Source organism: Abramis brama (assembly GCF_963993115.1).
Source record: "Abramis brama genome assembly, chromosome: 21".
Classification (NCBI taxonomy): Eukaryota; Metazoa; Chordata; class Actinopteri; order Cypriniformes; family Leuciscidae; genus Abramis; species Abramis brama.
The window spans coordinates 26,066,026-26,087,200 of NC_139983.1; the positions used below are offsets into that span (position 1 = coordinate 26,066,026).

The window sequence follows — 21,175 nt, forward strand, 5'->3', positions numbered from 1 at the left end:
TTAGTTAAGGAAGCATTCAAAGATTTTCTTGTATATGATGGCCTCTTGGGGATGGCAAAATGACCTTGCAGATGGATCTTGGTAGAATTTTATTTACATTTTATTCGATTAGTTCAAGTTCATTTTTATCTCTGGCAGAGTTATGGTGTTCTCACAAATACATAATGACAAAAATAAACTAAGCAGTGCAAGAATCCAGAGAAACCTCCAAACTGGCAGCCAAACTTCCAGAAATGAGTAAACCCATATGTAAACAAAAACATCTTGCCCAGAATCTAAAAAAAAATTATAATGAACTTTCATGGGATTCCCCCCTCCCCCCCATTCATGAAAGCCGAGCACTTTCCCAGAGCAGCAGTGGAACACAGGTTTACTGGAAAACAATAGATATTTATAGAACCAAGTCTAATGATGTTGATTACTGGCAGTTAAAGCTTTGAGAATAACTTTGGCCAATAATAATAATCAAGCAGACTAACATCTGATCAAAGTGACAATGTTCTATTTTTATACATTCCAAGAGATGTCAAATATCCAAAACAGAACTCAATCATAATCTGATCAAAGGGTAAAAATAATCTTTTAATATTTAATATTTTTGCATATTGACCTCGTTTTTTTTTTTTTGTGTGTGTGTGTGTGTGTGTGTGTCCTCCGCACGTTCCTGGAATTGATTGCAGTAGCAGGAGGGGACACTAGGTGGCAACATACAACAATTGGGCCACCGTTTTCAAGAAGAATAAGGTGGAAAACGGCAATAAAAACAAGAGTGAAAACAACTGCCAAAGGTGGAAACAATAACAGTGGAAGTGCAAGGATGTCAGAAGGAACATGTGCTTGTACAATTCAAACTTAAAAGTAAAGGAGGCAAAATGATGTGTACTCTTCATGCAGCATAGATTTAATTGGAAAAAATGTAAGTTTATCTGAATTTGAGGTGCTCCAGAAAGTTCACATCACAAAAAACAGCAAGGTGCCATTTAGAGCATACTATTCTTGCTAAACGTAAATATCACTATCAACTGATTAAAGATATTTGACAGGATCTTGAGGCTTTTTGCCTGTGCAAGTAGGCCATCGTCTTCATAAAAAAACTTTATACAGCTTCTACCTTAGAGTTACATTATGCACGAATGTCAGTCTTAGCCACACAACTGACAGGTTATGGAGTGCATCGTTCGGTTTTACACTAATGTTCTACCCTCAGATTTGCTGACACAACAATTTAGGGTTCCGGGTGTCAATTTCAGTTCCCCTGGTGATTAAAGTGGTAATTCACCGCTGACAAGATGGGCTTTTACTAAAACTTGGCTGTCTATGCAGTAGAAATGTGAACTTTAAAAAAAGAAGAAAAAAAATCGGTGCTACAGGAAAAAAGCCAGTGGCGTTCCCTTTTGCCTGAAAGGTCGGGAAACTTCAACATTCATAATGCACTGGATGCCACCCCTCTGTCGATCCAACCGTTCATGGACGTGGATACAAAAATGCAGAAGTACAGTATTTTTAACAAAAGTATCATTGTGTGTCATCCGGCATACATTTGACAGCTTCAGGGCTTTCAGATCGTAGTTCCGCATTTACGCATAACAGGTAGATCTGCATGTAGGTTGGAGAAAAAGTACACATTGTCAATTTGCATATACTACAAACATTGCAACAATACAAAGCTGGTTGAAAATCAGCAAACTTGAAGAAGCCCTAACATGTGTGAGCCGACATGATGGCTTTTCCTTTACTCACAATAATGGCCACGAAAATGGACCTTTTGGCACAGACCTGCAGAGCATCACAGGACCGATCCAAAGGACCGATTAAATCCCCCTGTGCAGCACACAACCTTTTCCCCAGTTTCAAACTCATCTAATCCATCTGGAGGTCACTTTGTGCACCCAATAAATGCACTCCCTATCTTAGATTGGGCTTCTCTCCTTTGGGGAATAGATGGGGCTTTCAACCGCCTAATCATTTACAGAGCCTCTGGGCAAATAATGGCTGCGCTTTTTAAATTACTAAGTTTACCTCTTCTACCAAAGAGTTCTTGAAGGATCAGGTTCATGGACAATAGCTTCCCTCCAAAGGCGGGGAAGAAAACACATCGAGATGCTAGAGACAAGACCGGTACGTGACAAAAATATGAATTCACAGGAGTGAGAAGTTCCAACTCAAAGGCAAAGGGGCTCAAAAGAGCAGAAGAAAGGAAGCCGTGTGCTTTTCAGAAGAATTACTTAAAGGCTTATTAGTCTTTTCGCATAAAGGAAAATCACATAAATGTGCTTCAGAAGGCGCTTTTATCTTCCGACGTAATTGCGACTGAAATTACAATAATTGTACCAATTAAAGTAATCCTGAATGAACAGTATGTCATCTTAATGGTTCAGTACTTGGGAGAAGAGTCTGTCTAATTAGCTCCAATAGCCTCGCACACATTCACTTCGAGTGTCATTAGTTAGAAAGTTTCGCTAAAAATCGCTTTAAATCCTGGATTTGAATCCCAGCACTGAGAGCCAATTGTTCCCTCAAAGAATAAGCCGAGCATTGTGACAGGAAGCATTGTGAGTGGGACGAGCCTTTCGGAAAGTGCAAGGGCTTCCATGTTCTTTTTCTTTCACCCGTGAATGTCACACCGAGTTCGCAGCCAAGGAGATGCCGAGAAGTGTGGACGGAAGGTGAAGGGGCGTGTCCACATTGAATCCCTCCAGCGATTGGTCGTTTTGGAGCATGCCACGCCAACTCTCCTGGTGGGTTAATTAACAAGGGCCGCTCTCAGAGTAGGGGAGGAGAGGACATATGTTACCGGGCCAGAGCCGGCTGATAAGGGGAGGGCGGACTGGGCATGGTACCCGGCCCTAGTCAGGTTCTGTCATACCATCCTGGCACAAGCCGGACACCAGATGTCAGAGCAGAACCGGCTCGGCGGGCCACACCTCGTAACAAGCGCGAAACCGGAGCAGAGTGCCATAAATAAACTCCCGGTGGACCTGACTCTGCTCAAAAAGTCCACTACAGATCATGGCCATCAGCCACCACAACATCTCTTTAGCTCACTCGCTCACTCTCCATTTGGACTTCCGCCTGTTTGCTTTTTATGGTAAAACGGCCCACTATGTGTCTCACTATAACCAAGACATTCTAGGCCCAAAATAATGACTGTAAAGACCAAAAAACAACCATGACTCATGGTCCTACAGAATAGAGACCATTAAGTCCAGACTGAATGGCCTATAAAAAAGGTTCACAGTGAAACAGAGAGTGACTGAAGTGAGTGTGTCAGTGTCGGGCAGAAAGGTAATTGGTCGGAAACTTTCCTTTCAATTTGTTGGGCTTGTTAGCCAGTGTGAGTTTGAGTAGTTTTAGGTACAAACACACTTTTCTCTGGTCAAGGTGGTTCATAGACCTGGTGGTTATAAGCCAGTGTACCTTAAGGACACAGGAATCTTTGTGTGTCGCCTGCGTGGTTGGATTACTGTAGCCTGTCTTAATGTTAATCATAAAACAAGCTGATGTTATTAACAGATTATTCACATTCTGGTGCAGATTAAAGGGCCAGATCACTAGGGGACTGGAAAGTTGTTTCCATACAACAGACAATAAAAGACATATCACTCATTCGTGTAGTCTTAGGCCAGAAACATAATGAACATATACAAAAAATAAAAATAAAATAAAATAAAAAAGTACTTCTATATAGATTTTATTTTTTGTTTTGTTTATATCACTTGTTCTTTCTCATCATACAACAAAAAATGTATATGCTTTTGTACAAATTATACATAAGTGTTCAATAGCAGTTATAGTTTTTAAAAAAAGTCATCAAAAGTCATGAAATTGCAAACTGCAAATATTATGACAACAATAGTGGCCATAGTACTAAAATGACTAAAGATTTATTACTATGAGTAAAAGATCCTCTCACACAAAATTCCCCCAAATATGACCATTTGTTTCACTGGAAGATATAAAGAAACTGAGTCACGCTCTCACTGGACTATAATGCAATCGCATAAATAATATTACACAGTTACTTTCATTGTTTGTCTTGGCTGATATTTAAAGAACTTTGAGTTGCTTTTAATCTACATATTGTCAATTTAACCTGTCAGTTTTGAAAAAGCCACGTATCATTTTTGGTCAGGTTTAGGGTCATGTCCACCAGGCGCAGTTTCTTAGAGGGCGTTCACTCAGGACATATTCTTGTATTCAAAACACAGAGGTCTCAGGACACACTTTAGAAATTTTTTATTATTTTTTTTTTTATAGCAGTAATTTATATCAACAATTTATATATTTTTGCTTTAATATACTGTAGCAGCAGTGTTCCTACTGCATTAAAAAAAGTACACTTTTTGTCTTCCAGGGTCTGTTTGGACCTGGTGGAACGTAAGCTTATAAAAGTCCTAACTTAATATTTTTCAACTAAAACCATATTGTATCTAATCAGTAACTTCTCATTAATGAGTGAATGCACAAGTTTTAAATATATGAATGTTATCATGTTTTCTATCATGCTATTAGTTCATTTAACTCCCTTTTTTATGATTTTTCAAGAACTGCAGTAAAAAAAAAAAACTAAAAAAAACAAAACAAGAAATGCAAGAAAATATATATTTAATCAAAACTTATGACAAATGTTTTTTGAATATATCATTAGATTAATAAGAACACATAATATGAAAATTACCAGTACGAACTCATTAAATTCAATGGATTTAATTAAATTCATCTGAAACTTATAACTCATGACTGCTCAAAACAGTTCATTCATTTTAATTAATTAGTGTGTCATTTTATTTTAATTTCAGATTTATTTTGTGTGCATGTTTATAAACAAAATGCAGCCCCAGTGGGAATGAAAAAAATGTGTGTGTGTATAGGAATGAGGCTAAATGTATTTGACTGTAATTTGATACAAATCTAACTAATAGATGTAAAAATAAAAAAAAATATAAAAAAATACAGGTTAACTTTCGGTCAAAACGGACCCGAACACAAATGGTGTAACAATTATCTTAAATAATTAAAAATTATGGATTTTCTTATGTACCTCTTCCGGTTCAAAAAGGACCCAATGCAATAGGGGGGGTTAAAAGGAAATCATTTTTCTTTTACAGAAACAACTTCTCTGAGAGGGTTTTCCTTATCTGATAAAGAAAAAAAAAAGACACACAAGTCAAATTCAATAATCAACCATTACCTATCCTGACTAATTATTAGAGTGTGTCCTTGTAACTAAGGAGTTTCTGTATTGTAGTGTTGGTTTTACGGGTTATGCTGCGCAAACTGTTTGAAAGAAATGTCACAAACAAATATACACAAACATTCATTCCAGAAAACACACAATTTGGCACTGTGAAAGCTCAGCCTCATAATGACCTACCATGGAGCAATCTTACAAAGAGGAGATTTCGCCACTTCTCTCTTCTAGGAATTTGTGTTGTGTGCTAGAGAGAAAGGGAGAAGGATGTAGAAAACCAAGCTAAACTGGGCAACACACACACACACACACACACACACTCATACACACAATACGTCCATTTCCCAAGCAAATTATATCGGTCCATCGGCCTTCACAGACTATCACAAGAGCGAACACAAGCCTAGCCCTTGTGACTGCGATTGAGAATGACAGCTGACCTATGAAATTCACTCACTTCTCTTCCACACAGGCAGTACGGTGCTTCCTGATTGGCCCTTACATCACTGCAGACCACATACTGATCAAACACCCGTCCGGGTCACTCTGGTCATGAGACTAACGGGCCTAAACCCCTCCAAGATCAACCGATAAACAGTTTGTGAGTGACTGTTGAGAAACGGCTGCTAAAACGGACACCAAGTGGACACACGCAGGTCTGCATCTACGCAGTCATCTCTAAAAAAAAACAAGCAAATGAGTGGCCATGTGACCTCGAGAGTGCAACAGAAGGAAGAAAACAAAAAAAGCACCAGTAGATTTGACCGTTTCTTATCTGAGCAACATCTGTGACAGATAACAGAACAACATTACAGGCCTCTATTTTAACTTCCACAGTGAAAGATTCTCTGCCGCTGAAATGCAGTGCTATTGTGGACATGAAGAAATGAAGAGTATTTCGGGGTATGAAAGAGGAGAAAAACGGGTGAGACGAAGCGCTAAAGGGCATCATGGGGGCTGGGAAAGAAAGAGCGATGGTGAGAGAGAGCAGATGCTGACACTGAGATGCTCTGACACTTCTCCAGCCCCAGGAGTCACAGCATGTTAGTGCAGTGTGACAGAGCAACCTTTAAAGGCCAAACACTGAGCATCAGCAAACCTAACGGCCTCAACATCTCCCCTTCCAGCATTTACACGCACATACGCCCCTCAAACGCTCTAGAGAGGATGCAGCAGAAGTAAATGTGATTCTGTTGCATGTTTAACAACAAGTAAACAAGACGATTATTACAGAGTGACAGTCTGTTAGTAAAGGCAGCGACTGAGCATCATTCTTTTTCGTTTTGCTTTTCATATTATATATACACACATCCTGCTGTAAGAAAGTGGCTAAAAGTAAAGATCAAAGCTTGAAATACTTCATGGTACATCATACCCAATGAGACATCCAGGTTTATAGGAATTGTGCAGTGAACCAAATATGAAACAGAAATTTCCTACTGCCACCTGCAGGTTGCAGACATTATTACACTGAAAAACATAACTTGAATTGTATTTAATTGAATGGGAGTTTTTGTGCAATACGCATGTACAAAAATATCCAAACACATCTCACTAGGACTGAAGAAATAATAAACTAATAAATAATAGAATTAAAGAACTAACTCAAATAATAGAATTAAACTAAATAAGTAAATAAATACTGAACTAAATAATAGATAAATAACTAAATAAAGAAATTAAATAAAATTAATGAAATAAATAACTAAAGTAAATTAAATTATCGATAATATCGAAAATGTTTTTAGTTCTTTAATTATATTATTTATTTATTTAAAGTAAATAAATTCCCTCTTATGATATTTGTACAGTAAGATATTTGACGTTTGATGTGAGGTACAGAGGATGTGCATGGTCAGAATGTGAAAGCTGACCTCTCATAAATGGTCCTCAGTGTGACCTGGTCCGAGACTCCATCAGTTTCCTCCAGAAAGAGAATGATCCAGGATGTGCGGTACGGCCACTCCTCCGTCAGGTTGATCCAGGATGCCAGCCGGTCCCAGTTAAAGATGATCTGATTGGCTCTAAGCAGGCGACCTATCAAAAGACACTTCCTTACTATTATATATATTTGTAAAGCAATCGCTTATGTCTTTAACATGCCACAATCAATAATGAATGTATGAAGCAAAAATGAGGTCACACTGACCTGTGACTGACACTATGTTGAGCAGTCTCCTCATCGTCTGAGGGCTGATGTCACTGAACCAGTCTTCGGTGACCAGCATCTTGGTCAGGTCAAAGGACATCTGCCGTGTAACGGTGCGCTGCATCTGTCTCCTGCGGTACGTGTCCTATACACACACCAATATGCAGAGAACTCAATGTCAGGAGGCTAATAGAGTCTGTGTGAATCCTGTAGGCCAGTTTAGCACACATAGTGTTGATGTGTCGCTTTAGTCCAAGGTCATGTACCTCTGAACTTCAAATCCATTTACAACCATAACAGTGTTTCCATAAGATCTGTTCAATCTAACAGACAGACACACACATAGTCTTAAGATGCAACATTTCGATACGCATGTAGCTTAAATCATAAATGTCAAACAGTGGCTCCAGAAAGTATTTTGACACTTTAAATAAATGGATAAATTGCAGAGATTATCGGAACCATAGACGTTTCACATACTTTTCTTCCTGCAAGTGTTACAAACTGGCATCTGCAATTATATTTTTTGCAATTACAACTGGCCCCAAGGTGGATGTATGAAGTAATAAATGATCATTTGACTACAAAAAAAAAGATTAATTATGAATAATAATAATAATAATAATAATATAACAATGTTACATAAATTGGTAAGGTCTCATTAGTTAATGTATTAACTAACAATGAACAATACATTTGTCACAGTATTTATTAATCTTTGTTAACACTAGTTAACCTTGTGCTGAACACAAAGGAAGATGTTTTGAAGAATTTTGGTAACCAAACAGTCGATGGACCCCATTGACTTCCATAGTATGAAAAAAACCCACTATGGAAGTCAATGGGGTCCATTGACTGTTTGGTTACCAAAATTCTTCAAAACATCTTCCTTTGTGTTCAGCAGAAGAAAGAAATTCATACAGGTTTGAAACAACTTGAGGGTGAGTAAATGATGACAGAATTTTCATTTTTAAGTGAACTATTCCTTTAACATGGACTAAGAATGAACAATACCTCTACAGCATTTAATAATCTTAGTTAATGTTAACAAATTAAACCTTATTGTAAATGTTACCCATATTTTTATTAAACTAATATAACTAAATTATAATATATAGTAAATATAATAAAAAATTATATGTATGAAGTGATGATAATTTGACTACAACAATAAAAATGTATCACTTATGAATTATTATAATTTTTATTCATTTATGTATATTATTTATATTAATATAGTGCATCTATTGTGTATGTGTGTGTGTAAATAACACATGCAATATAATAATTCATTATTAATAATAATGTTACAAAATTGGTAACATTCATACTTGTATAAGGCTTTTTTGTTATATAAATGGTCACACATTTAATTTCATCTTTCTTTTGGCTTATGTCAAATTCTCAAGTAGACTGATGGAAACAGTCAACGCTCATCAAAACATGACAAAAGTACCAAAAAACATCCAAAGACATCCTGATCCAGTGAAATGGCAGATACCATGGACTGTATCAGGAGCTGTGTTTTTGTGCTGATTCATTGTTACGTCTAGATAAATCGATGTGCATGACCGTTTGCCTTCTTGTCCGTGCTGTCATCCAGAGGTCTGACTGACTGAGATGTCTGCTCGTCTCAAAGCGTTAGCTGGTCCGGTACGAGCACAATGTAGATCCGATCACGAGCTCTGGTGGGTCAGAGCTTTAAGCCCACTTTGAAGTTTATAATGCTGAACTTGTGACTTGACTGCTACTTGGAACACATGGCCATAAATAAGGTGGCCCCTTTTTGATCCAGGATGATGGAGGGGAGCCTTATGTAAAAATATGCATGATGAAATTACTCACAAGTATGGGTGTACCAAACTTATCAGAGATCCCGATTGTGTATCAATAACGACCCGTGCAGAACCTCAGTTTGACCTGACAGCTTATTGGGACGTGAGATCACATTAACCAAGAAAAGGACACAACACGAACAGAGCCAACCGAATTTTTTTCTTCTTTAATGACCGAGTCTTCCACGAGCTGCTCATGAAACCCGCTAAACAACTTTCCACAACAAAACGTGCAGATCAGGGGTATAGCGAGCTGGATGCTCAGCCAAGAAACAGCAGAGGCAAAACAAGAGGAGCGTGCCCCTGAAATAAAGAGGGGCCAAATAAAGGAGGCAGATAAATCAGCCAAGCAAACAAACAGCCCTCGCAGGGCGAGCAGAGGAGCCACTTAGCCTCCTGCCTCCGTGCCACCGTGCCAGTGCTTTGTCACCAAGACCCACTGCTGCTGCACCCCGTCATTAGGCAATGGCATCTCAGCGGGAAGAGTAAACAGACATTAAATCAATTACAGACGCTCCTCGGCGACAGCCATGGTCTCTGACAATACCCCCCCCCATCCAAAAAAAACACACATACAATAACAAACACAAGACATGGTCCTAACCATCCATGATAACAGTGAACTGTGAATAAACAAATCATACACGCGTAAAAGAGCCTGTTAGAGAGATAAACAGTGTTAAAGCCTTTATAAACGAGTTATTAATGAGTTAATAATGAGGTAATGGGAGCCATATGGCCTTCGTTGAGCTGCCCATCTCAAATCATGTTGATGGGAAGTGGTGGGAGTGTTGGCGGTTAAGTCTTACCCGGCGGTTCAGCGCTGTTTTACTGCCCTGCCTGCCCTGCTCGCTGAGACTGTTCTGAGACAACTTCCTGTCCATGTCCTCTTGCCACACTACAGATGGAGAGAGTCAGACGTTCAGAGGAAGTTTTGGAGCAGAAATGCTAGGCTGTTAGTCTATATTAAACGCAGTACACCACGAATGATGCAGACGACAAAAATCAACAAATATCTGCCACAGCAACTGAAATCAGAACAATGCACAACAATCATCTTGCTATACATAAAAGAAAACACACACATTTACATACATATACATGCATACAAATGCATTTTTGAATAGCAAAATGTAAGAAATGATAAATAAAATAAAATGCACATTGGAATTCAGCCTTTGGAAACGTCTCTATACCGACCATCAGAGTTCAGCTGATCTGCTGGCGTGGAGATGCAGAGTCTCTTGGCGGTGCTGAGGCCACGACTGTTGAGGAACACAGGCAGGTGGATGATGTTTCGCATGTAGTCGTGGCCATTGATGTTGGAGTCACGTAGCACACTGTTGAGGTTCTGGTTTATGGCTTTGATGATGATGTGAGGGTCACTGGCAAAGATGGAGATGAAGGGGCCTTTAGAAAAGAGCACTCGAACCTGCAAACAGAAGAGACAAGAGAAAGTTTCCTCTTCATTAGTACTGGAAAAGCTGCAGCCTAATGGTTAAACACATGCTAAACAGTGCCAACACTTTACAATAAGGTTGAACTGGTAAATATTAATTATTAATTAATTATTAATTATTAATTATTAATTAAAGGGATGCTCCACTTTAAAATGAAAATTCTGTCATCACCTGTATGAATTTCTTTCTTCTGTTGAACAGAAAGGAAGATATTTAGAAGAATGTCAGTAACCAGACAATTTCTGGTCTCATTGACTTCCATAGTAGGAAAAAAAATATACTATGGAAGTCAGACCAGAAACTGTCTGGTTACTGATATTCTTCTAAATATCTTCCTTTCTGTTCAGCAGAAGAAAGAAATTAATAAAGGATTGAAACAACATGAGGGTGAGTATATGATGACAGAATTCTCATTTTAAAGTGGAGTATCCCTTTAATGCATTAGGTATCATATGGTATTTGGGGCTTGTGAAGGGCTTTTTTGTTATTCTAATGTTCTATGGGTGCTCTTTCTCTGGAGAAAATTAATGTAATTCATAGTAAGATTAGGCTAAAACCAAAACAGTGAACAAACACACAGATTGACACCTGAATCTATATGTGCAATATAAAACAAATATCATATTTTTCCCTCTTCCACTGTCAGACCACTTCAGAATGAAAGAAGTTATTTAGTTGTAATTCTATTAGACTAGCTATGTTACACAGACCTATAGTTCCAAATATATACTGTGGATCATGTGTGTGTTCATACACAAGCCACCTTATATACGTTTACACACACCCAGACATGTACTAATTTGAATGTGATGGGACTTTCCAGACTAATGAAGAACGCTGTAACGTGTATAAGTGTCACAGGATACTGATTTGTGGACCGTAAAAGTTTAGAACGGCACGCATCATTTAGTGATTGCTGCAAAATTTCTGCTGACATTGCGGTTCTCCACGCCAACTTATTTGTGGCACAAAATATGCCATATGCCACATATCTGTCATTTTTCCTATGGAACATCAGCCTTACCAATTGGAACAATATTAAGCTTGAAGGAAAAATCCAATTTGGTCATTCTTTTTAAAATCAGAGACAAAAAGATCAGAATTTAAAAGAGATGTGGCTAATTGCGCCACAAAGAAATCTTTGAGGCTCTTAGTTTGCAGGCTCTCTGGTAAATGGCAGATTTCATTAGCTGTGAACAGGCTGCCAACACAAGAGGATTATACCCAAATAATGACATTTAGCTGAAGGAAATTCCATTAGTCCAGCTGGGAGAGAGGAATCTGAACTTCTGGAGCTAAACAAGCCTGAACTCTAAGCACTGCTGCACATCTATGAGATGTTTGAGAGGAGAATGAGCTTGTTCTTCCCACAGAGACGACACGAGGCACCTTGTTTGTCCATTTAGTCAAGAGCTGGAAGCGAATGTGCTCAGACTGAATGAGTCTTTTATATTTACAGTGGAGATAGATGGCTTGTGCCATCAACAGCTTCTTGGCATTAGTTGAATACACAGGCAAATGCAATCCTGACAGCAAATAAGATTTGTCTACTGTTATTCGGTTATATGCGAGATGTTCAATGAGGTTTTACACTAGGCTTAAATGCAGGATTGTGCATGATAGCGCAAACATAAACGCACCGTATCAAGCATCTGTAGTACTTTGTCCTGCTCACAGGAATCCAGGCCATCGATGATAACAGCCAGTCGGGTCTGATTCTGAGTGAAGCCGTCAATGGTTTTAGCCATTTTAGCCATGAGTTCCACTTCACACTTCAAAACCTGAGAGAAAGAAAGGAAACAAATCTTAAACCTGAATTTTTGAACCACGGTGGTGTGACTAAGTGGTTTACGAACTGGGTTTGTAAGGTTACAAAGGTTGCAAAATATGTTAAAATATGACAAATACATTTTCTATCCACAAATGCAGCACACACACACACACAAAAAAAAAAAAAAAAAATTCATTTATGAGATTTTACTGTGGACAGCTAGGTCAAGGTTGACATGGAAGAGAGAGGATTTATCTCAGTCTCCTCAAGTCATGCCTAGTTAGGCCACAGTGTAAGTCACTTTGGATAAGAAAATATCAGCTAAATTAAAACAAATGTAATCGTGATGACTATACATAAGCACATTACATGTTATATTAGTATCATTGGCTCACCTTCATGAATCCCTCACTCTTGAGCTTGTGCATGCTGTTGGCAGCGTTGAGTAGCCTCCTCCTCTGAGAGTGCAGCACAGAGTCCGCCACCTGCCACCAGGTTCGACAGTTCAGGAGCACGGCCAGACCCACCACGCTGGCCATGGCGATCAGAACCGCGTTAACCGTGAGGTTCTCTCCATCCACCTTGAAGATGGCCAGTAGGGTCATGCCTGTGATCAGACAGCCCGACGTCAACACAAAAAGCACAAAGGAGGGGACGCAACAGGTCTTCTTCCACTTCTTTCCTGTGAAAAAAAAGAAGAAAAAAGTATAAGTACACATGTCGATAAAGTAAAATATTGACAAAACAGTATAAAATGATATTAGATGAGCCATGTTTGAAGCCAAAGCATTCTTGATGTTTAATATGTAGATCTACAGTATGTAGAGCATGACTGATCAATGGGATTTCACTATGGGTGGGGCTATGATGCATGTTTCCATTCACAAGTTAATCAGACAATTCAGAAGTTAGACAATAATAAAAAATAAATACATAAATAATTATGAAAGAAACAAAATATTTTACCACAATTATGTTAAGACTGTATTGTTATTGTTACTAAACTAAAAGCAAATCATTTTCCTTATTTGAAATAAAGCTGAAATAAAATATAAATATTAGATGAAAAATTTAAACTTGAAAAAAAAAAAAAAAAAAAAAAAAAAAAAAGAAAAAAATAAATATACAAATATAAATATATATAAATATATTTATTTATTTATTTATTTATTTATTTATTTATTTATATTTATATATTTATATATATATATATATATATATATATATATATATATATATATATATATATATATATATATATATATTATTTCAGTTAGTTTCCAAGGCAACAATTTTAAAGTTTTAAACTTTAAGCACTTAAACCAAATCTGAAATAAAAAAATTAAACATACATAGAAATATAAAAAATAAAAAAAAGTTACAATTTATTTTAAGGTATCATTGTTACAGTGTAATTATATATTTAAGTACTGAGTAATATTAAGCAACTACATGTACTTACAGGGTTAGGGTTAGGCATAGGGTTTGGTTGAGGGTTAGTTGCATGTAATTATGCATATTTTACTGTTATTACTATGGTAAGTACATGTAACATATGTAACAAGGACACTGTAAAATAAAGTGTTACCAAATAAAATAAAATAAAAATGACAAAAGCACATAACAAAATTATTAAAATTTGAACAATTAAAATATAATAAAAAAATATATACTATAACAGTATATTAATAATACTAAAATAACACTGATTTAAGATAAATAAGACACTAATAAGACCCTTTACTATGGTAAATTTCACTGTTACAGAGAGTATTGTGTGTCTTGTATAAAATAAGTTAGAAAGGAAATCATTTAACAAATAATAATAACAACAAAAAAAACACACAAACAATGCTTTGCTTTTTTTCCCTCTACTATCAAGATTCATGCTACATATTCTACAGACACACCTTGAGTTTCGTCATGTTTGAAGACCCTAAAAAGTCTGGTGGCCAAGAAGCCAAACTCTCTCTCACAGGCATCGGACAGCGTGGCTATCATTTCAGCCATGGACGTCTCCCCTCCCACACTCGACAGACGGTTATAGTCTGTGAACAGAAACCTGGACAGATGGAGAACAAAAAAAGACTGACTGAAAATGAGCATCAAACATGTGCGTGTTTCAACAGAATGTGCAGGTAATATAATGTCGTCAAGAGAATATCCACAGCATTTCTTTACCCTCCCCAAAATCATTCGGCAAAGTAAATTACATCCTTAAACACAGCAAACCCAACTTAAAAAACAACAAAAAAAACACCCCTTAAGGTAGTTGGGTGCTGTTGAAGTGGATGGATGTGCCAGCTCTACCTGACAGGCAGGGCTTTGGTGGTCTGTTCCGGAAGCTCGGGGGAATTGACGAACATGAGTTTGAGAAGCAGCTCCAAGTAGCCGATGTGGCGGGCCAGTCTGGTGCTGAGGACCCAGGCCCAACTCCAACTTTCCCCTCCTTTTCTCCCACCAAAGTACACCAACACTGCACATACCATACAAAAAGCACAGGAGACCAAGATGGTGCAAAGTCACTTTTTGATATGAAATGAACCAGAAGTTTGTGAGAATGTAAAACAGGATAAAATGCAGAACAGGCAATTCCACTCACAATCCACATGAGATTTGGAAGTACACTGCTGCACTCTAGTGGACACGTTTATATGTACAGTTCAGTGCCTCTTGGTAACCAAGGATGAACCCTCATATTTAGGAGTAAATGGGTCAAAATGTAATAATAAATTAAATTCAACAAAAGCCTCTACCATTTGAGTTCTAATCTGAATATTACACTTTGTGTCCATTGTACATGTAAATATAATTGTATTACACTAGTAATGAGATGAATAATCATAAGCAAGGGTTATAAAATAAATATACATTACAAAATATTTACAAAATCACCCAAAAATAACCATACAGTAAGTGTTATTTAGCTAATTATGGAATGGTTGGCTCTATGAACCCCAGGGGGTAGATATATTAGTCCAATTTCAACCATAATCTATGTAAAGGTAGAGTTGACAAGAAAACTTAAGTATTCAGGTCAAACAAAATCAAATTTGTCAAGTACAACCATGTAGTCAGACACTCAATAACTAAATCAAATGATCTTTCTGCTCAACTCCCTGACTACACTTTCTCATTTCTCTACCTCAGAACAATCTTTGCTGCACTACAATAACTTTATGGACACTAATTTATCCACTTTAATTTTTTTTAAATAATTGTTCATTTTTTAATAACAATAAAAAATAGTAATAACAATAATAATTTAATGTTAGCAAGATTATATCTAATAATAATCATAATTCTTATTATTAAATATAATGAATATGATTAATAAATATTCATATTAATGATTATATTAATAATAATAGTAATAAGTTATTATTACCATAACAATAATTTATTATTAATACATTTTATTGCATGTATTTCTTACTGTATTTGTGAATTATTGTCCTACTGTATTTATTGACTTTTTTTATTTGTAGTTTATTTATTGTTTTATTCTGGCTCACTACTTTGAATTTGTTTACTATAAAAGGGCCGTTTACACGACACCGTTATCAACTAAAAACGGAAAACGTTGCATTTTGGCCATTTATTTACACGACAGATGTTTTGGGGGCCTGAAAAAAGCAAGCTTTTGAAAACGGGATTCAAAGTGCAAGCTATGAAAACGATACCGTTATCAACGCCGTGTAAACTACAGAAACACGAATTTGTAAAAACAGTGACTTCATGAGCATGCCTATTACGTGTTCAGTCTATAGCGTTTCTTTACAAAGTGACATCGCCAAAGACTGGCCTGGCATGCATAATACAGCGTTTTTAGATGTTTTGTAGATCTGTGTGAGCAGGGATAGTTCTGACGACACTGTCGCCTGTATGACAAACATCGTTGTCATGTAAACACACCAATTGTCCTTCTCTGTTATATGTTGCACTATGATCCCATAGGAATTATTCTCCTTTTTTTGCACTCAGCCTGTAATGACAGGCAAGACAGCTCACCAAAGAAGATGTACAGTAGGGTGAGCAGGCTGAGGGCCACAGCGATGGCCAGCTTTGTGTCAACAGCGAAGCCGAGGACCAGAGCCACAGATCCACAGAGCAGCAGAGTCAAAACCACCACCAACCACGAGAACTGGAACAACGGCTCCACCTGCTGCCCGGCAAACGTCTTCATCTCATCTGATACAGTGACAACATACTCACATCTCAATCAGATGGTAAAAATACAACAAGGCCTTCCAGATCTTGAATCGACATTTGTGGCTCATACCCTCCAGTTTCTTAAGCAGGAAGGACTTGCCGCTGCCCCACTGAGCGTAAAGCCCCACACAGATGGGCGGCTGCATGGTGGGCTCACTCAGGATGTCCGCCAGAGCGCTGCTGTACAGGTCATAGCCCAGCATGTCCCCGTCACACTCAGAAGGAGACAGGTGCTCTGGGGAGGAATACATCAGAGCTGTTGTAGACAGACATGTTAGTGTGCAAACCAGTTTTGTTTGAGGAGTACTCACTGGCTCCAAATATCTGGGTGAGGATGCTCTTCTGGTGCGTGCAGTCAATGTTGTAAGGTGTCTCTCCCTCTTTGTTGGGCCGGTAGAGCAGACGACCATCTTTGGGGTTCCTCAAGAGCAGCTCGGCGAGTTTACGGCTTCTTCCACGAATGGCAATATGCAGGGCTGTGTCACCTTTCTGAGAAGATAACATTTAAGATTTAGAGGATATTCAAATGCAGAAATTCACAGTATTATGCATTTATTTTTAAAGGAAATGAATACTTTTATTCAGCAAAGATTGATTACTCTGATCAAAAGTCACAGTGAAGACATTCATAACGTTACAAAATATTTGTATTTTCTAATTAATTCTGTTTAAAAAAAAAAAAAACATTATATTAAAAAATAATAAAAAAAAACAACAACTGCACAACTGGTTTTTAACATGAAGAAGAAGAGGAATAGTTTATATGACAAAAACAGCATATTAGAATGATTTCTGAAGGATCATGTGACACTGAATAATGGCTGCTGCCATCACAGTAATAAATTACACACACATACATGTATATGTATACACTCACAGGCCACTTTATTAGGTAAACCAGATTGGACCCCCTTTTGACTATGCAAGCTCTTTGAGTATAGTGAACTCATTGTCATGATCAAGAAACCAGTTTGAGATGATTTGAGCTATCCTGCTGGAAGTAGCCATCAGAAGATGTGTAAACTGTGGCCATAAAGGGATGGACATGGTCAGCAACAATACTCATGCAGGCTTTGGCGTTTAAACGATGCTCAGATGGTACTGAGGGGCCCAAAGTGTTCCAGAATAATATCCTGCACACCATTACACCACCAGCAGCCTGAACCATTGATGCAATGCAGGATGGATCCATGATTTCATGTTTATGACCAATTCTGATCCTACCATTTGAATGGCACAGCAGAAATCGAGACTATTCTCTGTCTTTTTCGGACCATTCTCTGTAAACCCTAGAGATAGTTGTACATGAAAATCCCAGTAGTTCAGCAGTTTCTGAAATACTCAGAATGTGGCATGGTTGTTGGTTGTGCTGGTCTGAGTCACTTTAAATCACGCTTCTTCCCCATTCTGACACTCAGTTTGAAATTTGGCAGATCGTCTTGACCATGTCTACATGTCTAAATGCATTGAGTTGCTGCATTAGATATTTGTGTTAAGGAGCAGTTGATAACCTAATAAAGTGGCCAGTGAGTGTATGTATACACAAACACACTTACCTTGTCCACCGCTGACACTTTGGCTCCTTTGTCCAAAAGAAGCTCCACAATTTCCATGTTTCTCATCTTGGTGGCTTTTATGAGGGGAGTCTCTGCATCCTGACACATTAATGTAAATAGAATTGTGTCTCTCTTTACAGTAAACAATTATTAGCACCATATTCATAATTTTCATATAGGATTGCAATACAAAATCCCATAAGAATCAGGTCTTTACCTTAGTGTAGGCCTCAGTATCAGGGTTGCATTGCAGAATGTCTCGTACCATTGTTGCGTTACCTTTCTCGACAGCCCAGTACAGGGCAGTCTTACCATCCTATAATAAAGAGCCAAAAAGAATCATATGACCTGGGTCATCGTGATAGCTACTTCCTTAATCACGTGGGATTAATAATACGTTTCTAATATGAGGTGAAAAGGGCATTAAAACAAAGAGGCTGTTCTGTATAGATTAGAGTTTAGGACTTTATGCTGATGGATGCAGACGATTGAAATATTGAAGAGGTGGTGTGAGAGATGCAGTTACCTGGCCTTTGACATCAATATCAGCATACTTATTAAGCAAAGCTCGGACGATCTCCACATGACCTCCTCTGACGGCTCCGATAAGCACAGTATCACCACTCTGAGACATAAACAAGCACAAGACGAATGGGAATTTCAAGATGCCTGGAATACTAACACTCAAGGTTAAATGAGAAGCTCTACGAGAAGCTCTACCCGGTCAGGGATGTTGACATATGTGCCCGCGTCCAATAGATCTTGCACAATCTCAGTGTATCCCTCTATAGCAGAGATCATCAGTGCCGTGTTGCCATCTTTATCAGTCATATTCATGTTGGGGTTTCTCTTGAGCAGCTCCTTCACCACCTCAGTGAAACCACCACGTACAGCCACTATCAGTGCAGTCATTGAGTTCTACAGGAGAGAGATTGAGATGGGATATGATTAACATAATGCATATTTCAGTGACTTTATTACATCAGCATATTTGGTGCATCTGAAAAGTGTCAAAACTCAACCTAACAAGCACAATGTGCCCTGGCGTCTCACTGCATGAAGTTTCCTAGATTAATTGAGCCACGCATCTTACTCCTCTGCGTCCGTTACTATACAGGATTTCACTTCAAAACACAAAGTGCATACCGCTCCTTCCTGGTCCACATTGGCGCCATTCTCCAGCAGGTGCATCACGCAGTCAAAATGGCCTTTCCTGGCGGCCCAGATCAGGGGTGTAGTGCCGTACTGACAACGACAACGAAAAACCACAATGAAATGACTTAACAGATCTGATTAACAAGCTTAATGTTTTAAAGATTTTTTCCAAACTCTGCATGAGCCATTTTTTAAAGCCATACATAACTTGAAATCTATGAATTATTAATGTGGTGATTATTCGTTCACAGAATTCGAATCCTTGATTTACAGATAAGCAAATTAAATATATTACTTGGCATAATAACTGGTTAGTGAAATTATAATAACTCATAAATGCAATTATTAAAAAGTGGTGCATTTTACTTTATCATGTTGCTTCTGTCATTAAAAAAAAAACATTTTTGACATCAGATACAGTAATTTTAGTAAAATTTGCAATTCAATTCTACTACTATCTACTTGTTCGTTTTCTATTCAATATTTAACAGGTGCAAAACAGTGTGAGAATCTTTTTTTGTTGTTATCTATAATTTAAAAATAAATAAATAAATAAACAATATGGCACAATTTTGCAAAGTATTTACACTAATTCAAAATTTAGGATTTGGTAGAATTTTTTTGATGTTTGTGAAAGAAGTCTCTTATGCTCACCAATCAGTATAAATTAATATAAAAATCAGTAAAAACAGTAATTTGTGAAATATTATATAATAAGTTTTCTTTCTTAATAGATTTTAAAATGTAATTTATTCCTGTGATGGCAAAGCTGAATTTTCAGCATCATTACTCCAGTCTTCAGTGTCACATGATCCTTCAGAAATCATTTTAATATCCTGATTTGATGCTCAAGAAACATTTCTTATTAATATCAATGTTGAAAACAGTTGTGCTGCTTCTTGTGGAAACCAAGAGCTCTTTATTTCTTTTGTATAAAAAAAAACAAACTTTTGAATGGTAGTGTATGGCATTTACTGGTTTCATGTGGAAACAGTTGACTTGGCTTTTTTGTTCACTATCAGTGTTTATGAATCTCGTGAAAGCTCAAGTCAGCGTTTCGAGAGATGGGAGTGATAAAGCACCTTGTCAGAGCAGTTGACTTTGGCTCCATGCTGAAGCAGCAGCTGAACAATCTCCGCATGGCCTCTTCCTGCTGCCCATATGATGGGGTAAACACTGTACTACTGGGACAGACAAAAATCAATTACACACCGCAGAAAACACTCAGACCTAGAGATGAAATCTCATATAGGGCCACATTTTCACCCACACCCCAGACATCATCTCTGAGCATTTCTAAATGTACAATAAATGTTTAAAAGAGTTGTTCCAGAACTGGAAAAGGCTGTGCGGACCTGTCCGGTGATGTTTGGATTTGCTCCCTTCTCCAGCAGTAGATGTGCCACCTCCACACGTCCCTTATACGCGGCCCACATGAGCGCACTCCAGCCCCCCTACACAAACATACCAAGGTCATTATATTCCCACATGATCATCTTTAATACTAATCTCATAGTCACAGGACTATGTGGACAAACACATTTTCCCCTGAGTCAGGGAGTGACTCAAACTACCGGCTGTCTCTTATCTTCCTTATTTGTTATTATAAGCTTTAGCTGCTTTCCCAGACAGCATTTATGGGCATCAGACACATTCAAACATTCCATTTCGAATGTTTAAATGTGCCTATGATGCTCAAAAATCTATATATAAAAGGAAGTACACACATAACTGCTAATCTTAAATACAGAGTATCACATGTTTCAGTGAGGTAGGAATTCAATGAATCCAGATAGGACAGTGGAGGACACACAGTTTTAAGATTACGGCTTTGAATTTAACGTTA

At 37.7% G+C, this 21,175-nt stretch overlaps 1 protein-coding gene across 7 annotated transcripts in view; it reads right to left on the bottom strand.

The window, feature by feature from the left end:
• kidins220a (kinase D-interacting substrate 220a) overlaps positions 1 to 21,175 on the bottom strand; it is a gene marked incomplete at its 5' end in the record, with an annotated part of 50,635 nt that overhangs the window by 21,929 nt on the left and 7,531 nt on the right. For all 7 annotated transcript variants that reach the window (XM_084097241.1, XM_084097240.1, XM_084097239.1 and 4 more), the window contains 18 exons: positions 7,066 to 7,228; positions 7,341 to 7,485; positions 9,985 to 10,073; positions 10,376 to 10,607; positions 12,276 to 12,416; positions 12,802 to 13,088; positions 14,317 to 14,468; positions 14,717 to 14,882; positions 16,418 to 16,597; positions 16,689 to 16,853; positions 16,930 to 17,107; positions 18,175 to 18,273; positions 18,392 to 18,490; positions 18,701 to 18,799; positions 18,895 to 19,092; positions 19,321 to 19,419; positions 20,412 to 20,510; positions 20,685 to 20,783. In XM_084097241.1, the coding sequence (XP_083953367.1) occupies positions 7,066 to 7,228; positions 7,341 to 7,485; positions 9,985 to 10,073; positions 10,376 to 10,607; positions 12,276 to 12,416; positions 12,802 to 13,088; positions 14,317 to 14,468; positions 14,717 to 14,882; positions 16,418 to 16,597; positions 16,689 to 16,853; positions 16,930 to 17,107; positions 18,175 to 18,273; positions 18,392 to 18,490; positions 18,701 to 18,799; positions 18,895 to 19,092; positions 19,321 to 19,419; positions 20,412 to 20,510; positions 20,685 to 20,783 (2,690 nt within the window). The remainder of the gene's footprint in view (positions 1 to 7,065; positions 7,229 to 7,340; positions 7,486 to 9,984; positions 10,074 to 10,375; positions 10,608 to 12,275; positions 12,417 to 12,801; positions 13,089 to 14,316; positions 14,469 to 14,716; positions 14,883 to 16,417; positions 16,598 to 16,688; positions 16,854 to 16,929; positions 17,108 to 18,174; positions 18,274 to 18,391; positions 18,491 to 18,700; positions 18,800 to 18,894; positions 19,093 to 19,320; positions 19,420 to 20,411; positions 20,511 to 20,684; positions 20,784 to 21,175) is intronic.